The following is a 15,466-nucleotide window of genomic DNA, read 5'->3' as shown; positions in this document are numbered from 1 at the left end:
TTGATGATTCAAACGGCTTTATTTGAACAATATAAAACTTTGACAAGCAAAACTATACAAGAATCAATAAATAATATACAATGTACACTTTGACAATCATGATCATTTTATGTATACTTATAAAATAATTTATTTTGTGTTCGGGTCTAGGTTTATGTCAACACTGTCATTAGGATTACTGGTACTACTTGAACTGGCATTGAAAACATGATATAATTTACTACTGCCATCAATAGCAGTATCGCTAACGTTCAATGATGTTGCTGTATTATTTGAGGATGCTGCAGGTTTACTTTGCGTCGTAATAATTTGGGGCCGTAATATTGAACCTAAAAATAAACCATTGCCAATTGCTTGAGAACATCAACCTCATTTGTGTCTTATTTTACTTACCTTTTTGTTGATTATTGACTGGAATAACTTTTAACCTTTTGATATTAAAAGCACCTCCTTGAAATCCTTGGGGCACAATTATTTGCTGTGTCACTAGCTGCCCTCCTTGTGTGGCTAGTACTACCCGTTGGGTAGGCTGGTTTAAACGGATTCCAACCTTTTGGGTGGCCTTAAATGACATAATGAAATATTTTTTAAATAAAATAAACATAAACGTTTTCCGTTTCTTTTGTGGTAAGACGAGTTAGTACTATTCCATTTGATTCCATCACTTAGTAATCTTTACAGATACATATTTCGACCTCAACGGAAAGAGCATCTTTGGTGATTCGTACTTGGCGGCAAGTCGAGTCAAGTTCGATACACTGAAGACGGTTTTACAGTTGAGGTCGAAATACATATCAATTAGCAAAGTGTTGAACAAATTGGAAGAGTACTAAGCCAACTCGTCTTACGGCAAGTGACGACATTCCACTAAACGAGCTTAAATAATTCTCTGTTCGTTAACATTTTATAAAATTAAACTACTAACCTTAATAGGTGTTGCCACAACAGTTGGCTTTTGCACAACGTTACTCATCGTGGGCTTATCCTGCTGTTCTAAAGCAATGCCAGCGCTAGGGGTTTTTACCACACTAATGCCTGTATTGGCACCCAATCCAGTGGTAACACCTGGTTGCTGTGCGAAGGAAATTTGCATTTGATGGGGCTGCCGGGGGACAGTTCTTACTTTCACGAGTTGATTGTTTAGCAGCAGTTTCTGAGTGGAAGCATTTCCACTTTGTTGAGCATTGACTATATTTACGTGTCCCTGATGATGAAAAATAATTTTGTATGATTATGTAATGTTTTCCTTCGATTTGAGTAAGAACTATGTTTTACCTGGGACACAATATTGCCTTGGACTTTGACGGCCTGCCTTCCATACACGATGTTGGCGGATTCAGTAGAGACCGGGGTGCTTTGAAAAACAGCATTTGCTCCATTGTGTTGGATAGTTTCAGGTCTAATTGCTGGCTTGCTAGCTATTATAAGTGGGTTACCTCCGATAGTCGCAAAGTTGATTGAAGACGAATTGATGAAGCTTTGAAAAAGGATAAAATACGTCATCGAGAGCATGATTACAGAACAAACAATTGAAATAGGCCCAAGAAGTTGAAAATAATTTTCGGACCGCCTGCATATAAATTTGTTGTACAGTGTTGACCCGATTTTGTCACTCCCCGATTTTGTCTACCCCCGATTTTATCACGTTTTCGACCCGATTTTATCACGTCCCGATTTTATCACGTTTTCGACCCGATTTTGTCACCCCAAAAATTTTGTCATTCTTTTTATTTTCGTAAATAATACCACAAACAACATTGATTTTCATGAAATAACTTTCACCGCCTGTTGTTTATTATGAACGACTTCTGAGTACCTTGGAAATATTCTGTAAGCAATTTCGACAAGAAATAACGGGTACCGTTCACGCATTTGGCCTTTCCAAGGCATAAAATGATTTATATTTGTGGAATGAATTGAAAAAATGGAAATATTTTTTTTTTAATTTTGTCACATACCCTGTTTTATCACCCCAAAATTCACCAGGGGGGTGATAAAATCGGGATATTACTGTAGTTATAAATAAGAAAACTAAATTATAAAAAGCCTATGTGAACAGTTTTGGCTTTTCGACCTGCAAACAAAGCACTAGAGATGCCTGGCTGAATACCTTAAACGCCTACTAAATATTACAATGCCTATACAAAATTTCGCAGCTATCGTGAATTATGTTTTACGCGATATTGAATCATGATTGAAACATGCATGGACCAATATTCGCTGGCAGTGATGATTCCAATGATTTAGTCAGAGTTTGACACAACCAATGGGTTTTTAACTTTTAATCACTATTATATATTTCTTATAACTTTGTTATATAATTTGTTGTTTAAATTCCATTCGATACGAATCTAAAAAACTAGTTATCCTAACTTATATGAAATGATATATTAGAATGTATATTAGAATTGGTAGTATATTAGAATTGGAATAATATATTATTAAACGAAGTTGTTGAACAAACTTCGCTTTAAAAGTCCACCATACAACACCTTTCGCTTCTGGTATGATTTATCAGCATATGAGTTAAATTCCTACTAAATTATTGAAGCCGTCCGTGCTCCTTGGTTTTATAGGAAAAGCGAGATGAGTATTTCATATATAGAATCTATTTTGAAATATATTTTATTAATAAGCCAATCACTATTTCAATTTGCAATTAATAAATGGAAAATAAATTATTAAAAAGAAAGAAATATGAAGTAGTTACCTAGTTCCATTGCGTACTTTTGCAGAGAGCATTTTCGGTGAACCGGTTATTTTGGTGATCACTTGTGGGATGCTCTGTTGTTGCAGCTGTCCTTGTGTTGCCTGTACAGAATGCAACAAATTAGAACCAGATTCGGATCCACTTCTCAGCGCAACAGATGTTACCGGTGTGTGACTAACGCTGGTTACCGTACCGTGATTGGTAGCGAGGACATGGGTTGACTTGGGATCTACAAAAAACAAGTTCAAACATTGTTATATCAACCGTAGCCAGGAAAATTGGTACATAAACCATTTTTGAACACTTTGATTTTTTTTAGTAAGGGAATAACGAAAAAGTGATTTTCGATAAAACTTAAGTTATGCTCATTTAAATTTCTAATCGACTTGGTGGTCATCTGGTCATACGCAAGAGGTTGTGGATTCAATCCCTGGCCCGTTCAATTCCTCCTACTTAGTTTATTTCCGATATATTTATCAGTTCCTAGAAATCTTTAGGACTGGACCTGGACTTCATACCGTTTATAACTTCTATCCTATACCTACCATTTGACCAATTCTAGCAGATAGCGGGTAGAATTCGAAATAATTGAAATCTCGCTTCTGTAACCATATATAAAATATACACCATCCTTTTATTCCTATCACATTATTGGTTGGCAAGCCGTTAATTAAAACGAAACTCTGTCATAAAACCTAATCCCTAGATTCCAAAAAAATTACGCATGAGCTTGTGGCAAGTGCAGAGCAGTTCTCGTTTTTCAGTGGGCGAGTGATTGCATCATCGATACCTTCCCGACGCCAATAGACCTAACGACGTAGTCTATTATGACTATCTTTTATTCACAAATGATTAACTTCAATGCATAAAAACATGAAACATGAGCATGAGCATGAGCAGGATAACCGTACAATTCGTAGTTGCTACTCCGTGATTGACTAGAACTTGCGAAATTGCACAGGGAACCAATTGAATGGAGCTTGGGTTTAGCTATCATTCTCAATGTGCAAATTTCGGAAATTCAATGCATTTTACTAAGTCAATCACGGCGCCGGCCACGTCCTTACGGTCATCAAGGGAAGGAAGGATTATTAGTTCAACTCTCGTTGCTACTAGAGACCGAGTATACCTCTGCATCTCCACGATAGTCTTAGGATAGGATATTGTGTTAGTATGAAGGGATATATTATCTGGATTCACTTTGGTAAGTGATGCGATCTATGGGATAGGAATATATGAATGAGAATTAGAAGTACTAGAGTAATGAGAAAGTATTAAAGTGAATTCTAATGGGATTCATTTTTACAATTAGAATTTGAATGCTATTGGATTCTAATACCACGCACACGTCTACCACACCATCGCTACCCGCACATTAACATCACACATTCTTACATGTATGAGGCCTGCACGAGCATAGCGACCGTATATAGCATTCGTATGCGGGTACAAATGAATACCAATCTATTTTTACATTTTATTTACTGCTACTAAGTAACAGGCAGCTTTTTATAACAATTCTATATTTAGAATCATACTTGCTAGCAATGAGAATTTGATTTGCAAAGAGATTGAGTTATATGATTAACGAAATTATCTAATAGGAAATTGGAAAGGGCCAGGGATCAAACCCTTAATCTCCTGCTTATGAGGCAGAAGCAGTGACACAAGGTCACCAAGCACCCTCTAAATGCATAAAAACATGAAACATGTGTAAAACTTGCTTTAATGCATCAATTTTATTCTTCTCGTGGGTAGTCCCATTCTGCCGCAAAAGAGCGTACATCTCCCTGAAAGATCATACTTTTACTTTGTGCTTACCAAACCATATGAGGATGATCCCATCACATACTAGAGGGCAAAGGTTTGAGCCGGACGAGTTATCTTCAAGATAATAATTAATTTGCCTGTATCTCGAGAAAAATCTGTCTTCGGTACAGGCAAATTACCCAACTTCGGAAGTAAGTGCGCTGGATTCACATCAGAGTGGGGGGTTGTTAAAAAATGACGTCACAAGTTTTAGGGGGAAGTGTCTAAGATTTGGTGATAGTACATATACTTTATCGTCTTATTGGCATTACATCCCCCATTGGAACATTGCCGCCTCGCAGTTTAGTGACTTTTCAGCAGGTCAGCACAGTTATTAACTTGAATAATCACAATCAATCCAGTGGTGAATTTTGAATTCACCACATGTTTTTCTATTCCCATTTTCAAAAGCCCAAATCTGACGTAATAGTTTTCGTACAATGCTGAAATTGAAGTCGATTGTTCAGCATAAGTAGGCAAACAATTTTACCAATGTTTCACTTCAATGCGCGTTGCGGTGCTCTCAGCTCGTGCTCTTGAAACATCTTTGAAAAGCACGTGGTTTCTAAGATGGCCGATTTGTGGCTTTGTTGTATTATCAATAAGCATTATACAGCCACTGAATTCAATTTGATAAAATAATTATTTGGGAAGAGTGTAAATTTCGGAGTTTATTCAATGTGTTTTTGTGGAAACTGAAATACCAATTTTGTTGCTAACCTAGATTCAAACTCCTGATCTCTAGATTCAATAGCTGCTGTTCTGTCAACATCGTCACTTTGACATATATAAATAAAAAGAAAATTATGGATGTGCTTCTTCGCATACCTCTTAGGTTGTTTTACTAACGCTATTTTCAGTTTTGTGCTGTATAAAAGTTAGAAAGAGTCTTACATGCTGCTTTAAGTACATAAGCTTCAAAATTATACTTTCAGCATTATTTCAACTATTATTCAAACATCTATCAGCATATTGTGCTGAATAAATTTTATGCATCATCAAACACTGAAATTGTTTTTAGGCAACATTTTCTCGACCTGCATATAGGGGAACAGACGGCTTTGGCAGGTTTTGTTCTATTATTGGCAGGGGGTTTTTGTCGACCGAATTTTATGAAATTTGGCCACAATATTCTTTGATATGCAAAGAATGTTTGGGCCAAATTTGAGCATAATCAGTCATAAAAAACCCCCCTGCCAATAATAGAACAAAACCTGCCAAAGCCGTCATTACCCCTAGTAGCATCCGCGGCAAATCGTTTAACAGTCAACAGGAATATTGCTTCTAAGGGCCGATTTCTTCACCTCCGCTTAGTGCTTAAACCAGGTTTAAGCGTATGGGTAAGCACCGCTTAAGAGTTAAGCGGAGGTGAAGAAATTGGCCCTAAGGGTCGATTTCTTCACTTCCGCTTAGGCACTAAACCAGGCTTAAACGTATGGGTAAGCATCGCTTAACAGTTAAGCGGAGGTGAAGAAATTGGCCCTAAATGGCTTGTTTTCTTACAGTATCTGCTAGCATCAATGACAACGCTTTGTCAGTTGCTATACGAGAAGGTGAATACCTTTGCAGCTGCATTACAGAAATCAAATAGCTTATACACAGCTCCGGCAACAAAAATTAAATGTAAACATTGCGGTTTTGCCGTTCCATCTTCTTCTTATTGGCATTACATCCCCACACTGGGACAGAGTCGCCTTGCAGCTTAGTGTTCATTAAGGCTCAAATTACCGTCATCCAGTCATTGACGAGAAATACAGCCACGTGCTTGTACCACCCCCCAGTAATAAAACCATCCACCGAGGAGAAAACACAGTCTCCAGTTAGCAAAGTCTCCAAATAACGAAGACATAATTATATCCGGTGGATGCTTCATTTGGTTATATTTGCCTTTAGTTAAAAAAAACTGCTTTTTGCTTTTGTTCAGATATTCGCGGCCGAGCGAATATCCTTAGGACATCCGTCGAATATCTGAATTATCGTGGGCTGTGTACTCACAAGTATGTCCAGCAAGAACATGTGACTCTAGTGATACATAGGCAAAGTATCATCAATTCGTATCTGAATGGTCTTTTTGTTTATCCCGTTCTGTCAATCGAGCTCACATTTAGATAATGATGGCCACATATGCATTCAGAAACCGATTGCTTTGATCGACAGTTTCATTTGGATTCAAATAACTCATGCTTTTCGCCGAAAATTTCATTTTTTTTATTTTATTATCCGGATATTTGACGGATGTCCTAAGGATATTCGCTCGGACGCGACATGGCGCTGTTAGAATCTAGCCATGCAGTGATATTTTTATGTGTAAAAGAGGTGCAGGAGGGGGAAATTTCTAAGAGAGGAATGAAGCAAGAAAAGGAAAAGCACTGATAAAAATATGGAAAAAATCGAATAAAACCTGCTCTCTGGTGGAAATAGACGGAGAGCAAGAGTATGAGATATGTATGAATAAAAAAAGAGGAAACAGTTTGGCCTTCGGTAGAGATAGACGAAGAGCCGCAAAAATAATATGAAATATGAAAGCGATGGAAAAGAATAATAAGAAAAATCGATGGTTCGAGTTATCAAAATCTGTTGAAATCTGCCCACTACAACAAGCATAGTGTGCAACGAAAGTTCTAATGTACAAAAAGTCTAGTGACTGAATTCTAGAGTCTAGAGGATTGTGATTGAGAGACATGAAGCCTTTTTCCGAAAAGCTCAGTAGCTTCGTTGATAAAATATCGAATGTCTCAGAAGCCTCCTCTCAGCACGCTAGGAAGCCTCTTCTCAAGAGGCTAGGAAGCCTTCTCTCATGGGGCTCGGAACTTCCTTTCAAAATGCTTGGAAGTCTCCTTACAAGAGGCCTCCTTTTGGGAAGCCTCTTTTCAAAAGAATTGAAAGTCTAAGAAGACTCCTCTCAAGATGCTCAAATTGAACGTTTTATTATGATTTTGAAGATAGCTACTAACAAGTCTTCCAATAAGGCTAATCTCGCGGTATTGATCAAAGCAGCGATAAAGCCGTTAAAAAACTTAAATAAATCTATGAAGTCTTGAAATTGTTACTTGGGTAGTTACTGTTTTCCCCAGTTTGAACTATCATCAGAATTCTCCCGAGGTATTGGATGATATTGAGTTAAGGTGAGTTACGGCGGCGTCCAAAAATGGCAGGCACAATGGCCGTGCTATCCCTCACCTCGCGTTTTTGCTCGCACAAATGTGAATATTTAGGCGGTTAGCACATCTGTAAACCATTTTTTCGTGTGTGCTGCAAGTGAGCAAAGGTGAAAAACTACTTCCCGCTTTTGCCTGTCGTTTACTTTTCGAGTTATGTGCCCTTTAAAGCGCTATGTCGATTTTTAATTGGACTCCAACGCGATTCACCTTCACGAGGTTTTAGGCATATTCTGTGGACGGTTCTATACTATTCCCCAGAAAACCGTTCCCCAGAAAACCATACCCCAGAATTCCATTTCCCAGAATGTACCATTCCCCAGAAAACCAATCGCCAGAATGTACCATTCCCCAGAAAATCAATCCCCAGAATGTACCGTTCCCCAGAAAACATAATATATAGATAAACATGATTTCATAATAAGTCACCATAATCATTTGTGTTGATGAGTTGGATGTGCAAAGGCCATCGAGGTAATTTTTAGAAACTATAGTTTCAAATACAATGTGCCTTTTGGTATAATGACCTTAAGGTGCACGCCAAAGAGAAGTTCCTGCCAGAGTAGACGCGCCTACGCGACGTCGCGCGAAAATTGCACGCAAAGGAATAACAATCAATAATAAGGAACTGTCAAATCGCATGGACGCTTCGCTTCGCATTGCATTTCGCGTCTATCTGGCCACACCCTAACCGCGATGTGCGATGCGACGCGACGCGACTCACGCAAAGGAATAACAATTATTATCAATGAACTGTCAAACTGCACTGTCGCGTCACGTCGCATAGCATAGTCACGTCTATTCTGGCTTAGCTTAGCATATGGTCACGTCTATTCTGACCCCAAAACAGAAAAAAATTTCTTCTTATTTTGAAGCATGCCTTGATTGAGGAATCAAATAGGAACCCACGCATTTGCCTGGAATAAGGCAATTAAGTCGATGATTTAAAAACTTTTAAAACGTCTTTAATATGTTTGTGCTTCACACGCGTTTGTTCATAATAAGGAACAAGAATATAAAAATGAGTGAATAATTCCTTCTTGAAAGGCACGAATTTTCCCGAAATATGGTTAACGAATGATTCCTTCTTTTAAAATGCGCATTGGCTCGGAAAAAGGCAAATGAGTGATACATTTTTTAGACTCACACATTTGCTTGAAACACCCCTTTTTTCAAATCACTCGTTTGCACGGAGTATATCAAACAAGTGGATGATGCCTTCTTTTGGAATATGTATTTACCCGCACTTATAAAAATCTACAGTTGCATTGAACAAACTAAAAAAATACAAATACTGCCATTACACGCATAAATGTCCCATGTACATAGGAATGCCCGTTTACTATAAGCATTTGCCGGAAATAAGGTGAATCATAATTGAACACTTCTAGAAAAGCACGCATTTGAATATAATAAGGTCATTTTTTCAATGAGTGATTTAGGCTTATAACGGGTGGCAACTAAAACATTGAATGATTGGATTTCTATTTCAATAAAATGCTTTCACCGAAATATTACTTTATGTGAATAAATCCTTAAAACATGCCGTCGAAACAGGAAGTATTGCGGCGCGCATTGTGCTTTATCAAGTGAACCAAGACAATGAGAAAAGTACACGGTCGAACATTTTAAGCGTGAAAATGTTTCGAAAACTGTCATAGCATTTTTTGGTCAACTAAGCTCCATTGTATAAGCAGGATCAGAAGCAGTATTTCAAAATTCGATGTGGCAGAGCCTTCCAGCGGTCATGTCATACCAGCAAGACTAAGCTGCGCCGCACGGCGAACCATGGACCCCATATGCTAATATTCATTAGTTTAAGTTTGAAGACTAATGGAATATATTTGTATAACATAATCTATTATATCAGATTAAACTGTACTCCTTTGTATTTTTTTTTCCGAGCCGTTCATTTTATTCCAGTTTTTTAGTTGCCAAAATCATTTTTCTCCATTGCAGGAATCTTTTTAAAGGTATGAAAAAAATTCTGGGATATGGTGCATTCTGGGGAATGGTTTTCGGGGGAATGTTTCATTCTGGGAAATGGTTTTCTGGGGAATGGTACATTCTGGGGAACGGTTTTCTGGGGAATGGTTTTCTGGGGTATGGTTTTCTGGGGAATGTTATAGAATCCTGTGGACAAATGTCTAGTGGATATTAGTCAAAGTCAGAATTGTTGACGGGTTGTTTTCAGGTCTAAGTCAGCCAATGTCGAGTAAAGTATTGGTATTGTAGATCCAGACTTAAAATGTGTCCCTGTAAGAGCTCCCAAAATAATTTCTGATAAATTTCTAAAAGAGATCTGAAAAAAAATTTCGAAACGAATTCGTTAAGTAATTTCTGGAGGAATATTTTAAAGAATTTCCAATGGAATTTTTGAAGGAATTCCTGAAAGAATTTCCGACGGAGTTTCCTGAATGCATTTTTAAGCTATTCCTAAAGGAATTTAGGAAGGAACTCCAAATAGAATTGGCGAAGAAATTTCTAGATGTCTACAGAAATTCCTTCAGGAGCTCCTTCCAGAATTCTTTCTGGAATTGTTCCATCTGGAATTTCTCCTGGATTTCCTTCACCATAGTCCTCCAACCCAACACCAGAGGGCCAGAAGCACCTTCGTTAAATAGTCAGGGGTGGCGTAATTGGGTCGATACTACGAGACGAGGTGACTGACCTGGAAAAGGAGGTCATGACCCTGGGATGCGGTCACTATTCCAAAGTATTTTGAAGCGAACGGATGTTACAAAGTTACAAATTTATCAAAGTAGGAAGTTGAAGAGTAGAGAAAAAAGTGTATGGAACAAGAGAATACGTTGAGGACAACCCCACTGTTTTTGGGTTGAAAACCCCAGCAAGAACCGCCGTCATTCACTGGTTCCGTAGTCGGCGTAATCCGGCATTGTTTCCGCTGAAAGTCGATCGGCCTTCTTATTGGTCGAGTTGCAACGAAGCAATGAGCGAGCCACCCCAAGCCACCCGACGATTAACTGGTAAGCCCGCAGTGAACAGAGTTGCTCTCCCGAGCAGGAGCGACGACCTCGACCTTGCATAAGAGGTAAAATACCAAAAAATAATATCAAAAATGTATATCCCAAAATACTTTAGGCATAACATACTTAGGTATTTCAATACCAAACAAATAATAATTTGTGATGCGTTTGGTATTGTAATAACAGAGTATGTTATGCCTGAAGTATTGGGGATCAGTACGAACCACGAAAGGCCGAATGATACAAAAGGCCAAATTTCAAAAGGCCGAAGTATTGTGCATATGAATTTTTGGTATTTTACCTCTTATGCAAGGCTAGTTCATAACAGAGTATGGTATCAATAACAGAATGAGGTATTTTTGAGGTAATTTCTCCTGCTCGGGCTCTGCCGGGTCGTCGGCCATCTATACTGATTTCTCGGCAGCATTTGATAAAATTAATCATAAAATTGCTATTACCAAATTCTAACGCCTTGGATTTCCTGGATCATTTCTTCGTTGGCTCGATTCGTACCTATGCAACCGTGAAATGGCCATTAAGATTGGTGATTCCATTTCAGTTTATTTTCCCGCCACCTCAGGTGTACCGCAAGGAAGTCATTTGGGCCGTTGATATTTCTGGTTTATCTCAATGATGTAAATATGCAACTTAAATCTTTTAAGCTCTCCTTTGCTGACGACTTTAAACTATACTGGGTCATCAACGGCGTCCGTGATGCATTAGTTTTACAATCTCAGCTTAAAGTTTTCACTGAATGGTGCGAATTAAATCGCATGGTTCTCAATGCTGATAAATGCTCCATAATTTCATTTTCCCGTAAGCGCACGTTAATCGACTTCAATTACAAAATTGGTTCTACAAGTCTTAAGAGAGAATCTGTCGTTAAGGACCTAGGTGTGTTTTTAGACTCTAAACTATCTTTCAAGGATCATATCGCTTTCATATCATCCAAGGCTTCAAAAACACTAGGTTTTATTTTTCGCATAGCAAAAAATTTCGATAATATTCATTGTCTCAAATCATTATATTGCTCATTGGTGAGGTCTTTGTTAGAATATTCGTGTGTTGTATGGGCTCCGTATTACCAAAATAGTATATCGCGCATTGAATCCATTCAGCGCAAATTCGTATGCTTCGCCCTGCGTCGCCTTCCCTGGAACGACCCAAATAATTTGACCAGTTACGAAGAACGATGCGGACTGATAGGTTTAGAGCTCTTAAGTACACGTCGTCAGATATCAAAAGAACTTTTTATTTCTGACCTTTTGCAATCTAAAATTGACTGTCCGTCCTTGCTATCAAATTTAAGCATTCATATTCCTACTCGAGAGCTTCGTTCAAGCTCCTTTATTTTCATCAGGGGTGCCCGAACAAATTACGCACATAATGAGCCCTTTATCAGACCGCATCGTGCTTTCGTGCTGTGCGGTTCTTTCTCTCTTTGCGGAAGGAAGTTTTTAATACTACCCGAAGCTATTTTAATTTCAACGGTGCTTCTTAGCGCTATTTGTACCCACTGATCCCGTTACGATCTTTGCAAGGACCCGTGCCTTCGTTTTACGTTGGACCCGTTTGCGGAAGTAAAATTCCGACAAGCGGTGGTAATCCTGCAGGGACACCGTTCTGGGAAAAAACCTCTTAGAAGGTCACGTCTCCACGCTCAGCAATGAGTATTAACAAAAACAAGAGGAAGGGGGAGTCTCTGAATTCTCCACTTCCTTCAAAGAAACAAGGTTTCAAGACCGTCCTGCCCAAGCGCGGAAAAAATAGAAGGTAGCTGGAGAATTCAGATATTCCTTCTAACTCTAATATCGGAAATAATTCTTCTCCAATCGAACTGAGCAATCAGTTCGATTTGATTAATGATGAAATTGAGCAAATCGAATCTACCTCTAGCCCAGGTGATTCGATTCATGCGAAAAAGCAAAGGATTCCGCCAATTGTGGTATCTGTTGCCGAGTTTTCTGGCTTCCGGAATGAGATTTTGAGTAACCTTCAGGGGATCAAGGTTTCATTTCAGATTGCTAGGAAGGGTGACTGCCGCGTTTTGCCGGGATCCTTTGACGATCGCAAACGTCTTCTTCACTATTTAACTGAGAAGCGCCATAAATTCTTCACATACGACGACAAAACTGAGCGATTGTTCAAAGTCGTCTTGAAAGGTCTCCCCAGTGATGACAAATCACTGGATGAGATTAAAATTGAAATATCTCAATTAGGGTAATTCGCCAAATGTTGAACGGCTAATTTCTTCGCCTATTGTTGAACCCACGTGCATTTCTTATGGGAGTTCAACAATAGGCGACAAAATTAGCCGTTCAACATTTGGCGGTTTCTACTTGGATTTTCACCAGTCCAAGTAATTAAGATGAAAAGAAATCCCATTCTGGTACTTCCCAGAGGGCATTTCTCAAGAATTTTATTTAGTTCATTTTAACAAAAGTGAACTAAATAATATGAAAAGTTTGGAAAAGGCCTGTATTATGTCTCATGTCCGTGTTACATGGGAACATTTCCGCAGGCCTGGGGAAATTTCCAAAACCCTACCCAGTGCCGTAAGTGCCAAAAGTGGGGTCATGGAACCAAACATTGTCACATGGATGCTAAATGCATGATTTGTGGTGGAACCTCTCACGCCAAGGACGCATGTCCTGTGAGAGAAGATTCCAATAAATTTAAGTGCGCAAATTGTGGGGCAATCATAAATCCAATTTCTGGGAATGCCCTTCACGCAAAAGTTTTGAATTCCCGTGCAAAATTGATGACGGAAATTCCAATCGGATCCCAGATTCGACGGGTAGAAATTTTTCAAACGCTCAAATTTCGAAACCGGTTACCGGTCGAGCAATTCATACCCACCACAATTCACAAACAAATTTTGCCGCTCGTCAACGGGTAGCAAGCACTTCAGTAAATTCCAATTTTTCGAATGTACCTACGTATGCAAACATCGCTGCTGGTAGACAAAATTTCTCTTCTCAAAATGAAGTTTATACCCATGTCCCAACGGAAAATAATGGTCATGTTGCCGATTCAGGTAGCATGACTGCTTCCGATTTTGATTTTTTAACTGAACAATTGCATAACATGATTGATGCAATGTTCAAAGCAAATACCATTCCTGAAGCTGTTCAGGTTGGTATAAAGTACACACAAAAAATTGCTATCGGACTCCGTTTCAATGGATCCAAATAATTGTGTGAAAGTTCTAAATTGGAATGCCCGCTCTCTAAAGGGTAAGGAAGATGAATTATTCAACTTCCTTTCAGTTCATAATGTGCATATTGCCATTATAACTGAAACGTATTTAAAACCAGGACTCTCCATTAAAAGAGATCCAAACTATTTTATCTACAGAAATGATCGTCTTGACAGCGCCTGTGGTGGGGTCGCCATTGTCATTAATAGACGTATCAAACATAAATTATTTTCTTCGTTTGAAACCAAAGTTTTGAAACCTTGGGAGTTTCTGTTGAAACAAATTTTGGTCAATTTTCCTTCATTGCAGCCTACTTGCCTTTTCAATGCAATGGGCAGCAAAAGAATTTGTTGAAAGCTGATCTTCAAATTCTGACTCGCAACAAATCAAAATTCTTCATAATTGGTGACTTCAATGCCAAACACCGTTCATGGAATAATGCTCAAAGCAATTCCAATGGTAAAATTTTATTTGAAGATTGTTCTGCGGGATATTATACTATTCAATATCCCAATGGACCAACTTGTTTTTCTTCCAGTCGAAATCCTTCTACAATTGATTTAGTTTAGTTAGTCAGCTGTGTGGCCAATTGGTAACTCATGCTGACTTTGACTCTGATCACCTTCCTGTGACATTTGAAATCTCACAAGAAGCCATTTATAATCCAATCAGCTCTACTTTTAATTATCATAGAGCTGATTGGGATTTATATAAAACGTATATCGATAGGAATTTTGATGTTGATATTCCTCTCGATACCAAAAGTGATATTGATAATGCTCTCGTATCTTTGACAAATTTAATTGTCGAAGCCAGAGGCATTGCAATTCCGAAATGTGAAGTTAAATTCAACTCCATTATTATTGACGACGATCTTCAGCTACTGATCCGTCTTAAAAATGTGAGAAGAAGGCAATACCAAAGAACTCGCGATCCCGCGTTGAAAGTTATTGGCGAGATTTGCAAAATGAAATTAAAAACGTTTCGCTATTCTGAGAAATACCAACTTTGAGAATAATGTCTCGAAGTTGGATCCCAGTTCGAAACCCTTTTGAAATTAACCAAAATTCTTAAAAAACCTCAAAAGCCAATTCCAGCGCTTAAAGAGGGAAATAAAATTTTATTAACAAATGGCGAAAAGGCTCAAAAACTTGCTCAGCAGTTCGAGAGTGCCCATAATTTTAGTCTAGGTCTCACTAGTCCAATTGAGGATCAGGTTACACGGGCTTCGAAGACATTCTCAATCAAGAGAATGTTTTGACCCTTCGTTGGGAACTAATTTGGATGAAGTGAGATCTATTACTAGAAAATTTAAAAATATGAAAGCCCTGGGTGATGATGGTATTTTCTACATACTTATCAAAAACTTCCTGAGAGCTCTTTATCCTTTTGGTTAATTTATTTAACAAATGTTTTCAATTGGCATACTTTCCAGATAAATGAAAAAAAACCAAAGTTGTTCCAATTTTGAAGCCGGAAAAATCCAGCTGAGGCTTCTAGTTATCGCCCAATCAGTTTGCTTTCTTCAATAAGCAAACTGTTTGAAAAGATTATTTTAAATAGAATGATGGTTCATATTAATGACAATTCTATTTTTGCTGAT

The 15,466-nt window shown here is 38.3% G+C and overlaps 1 protein-coding gene across 2 annotated transcripts in view; it reads right to left on the bottom strand.

The window, feature by feature from the left end:
• Positions 1-15,466, bottom strand: part of LOC134211692 (nuclear factor related to kappa-B-binding protein) — a 46,382-nt gene continuing 30,916 nt past the window's right edge. Inside the window, exons 6-11 of one of the 2 annotated variants that reach the window (XM_062688825.1) lie at positions 2,875-2,939; positions 2,711-2,811; positions 1,276-1,477; positions 926-1,204; positions 394-562; positions 1-329 (exon numbers count right to left, since the gene is read on the bottom strand). In XM_062688825.1, the coding sequence (XP_062544809.1) occupies positions 130-329; positions 394-562; positions 926-1,204; positions 1,276-1,477; positions 2,711-2,811; positions 2,875-2,939 (1,016 nt within the window). In that variant the 3' untranslated portion in view covers positions 1-129. Of the gene's footprint in view, positions 330-393; positions 563-925; positions 1,205-1,275; positions 1,478-2,710; positions 2,940-15,466 lie in introns of both variants that reach the window. The other variant, XM_062688824.1, reaches the window with a different exon arrangement.

This window comes from Armigeres subalbatus, chromosome 2 (genome assembly GCF_024139115.2).
Source record: "Armigeres subalbatus isolate Guangzhou_Male chromosome 2, GZ_Asu_2, whole genome shotgun sequence".
NCBI lineage: Eukaryota > Metazoa > Arthropoda > Insecta > Diptera > Culicidae > Armigeres > Armigeres subalbatus.
This window is presented reverse-complemented; position numbering and strand designations above follow the sequence as displayed.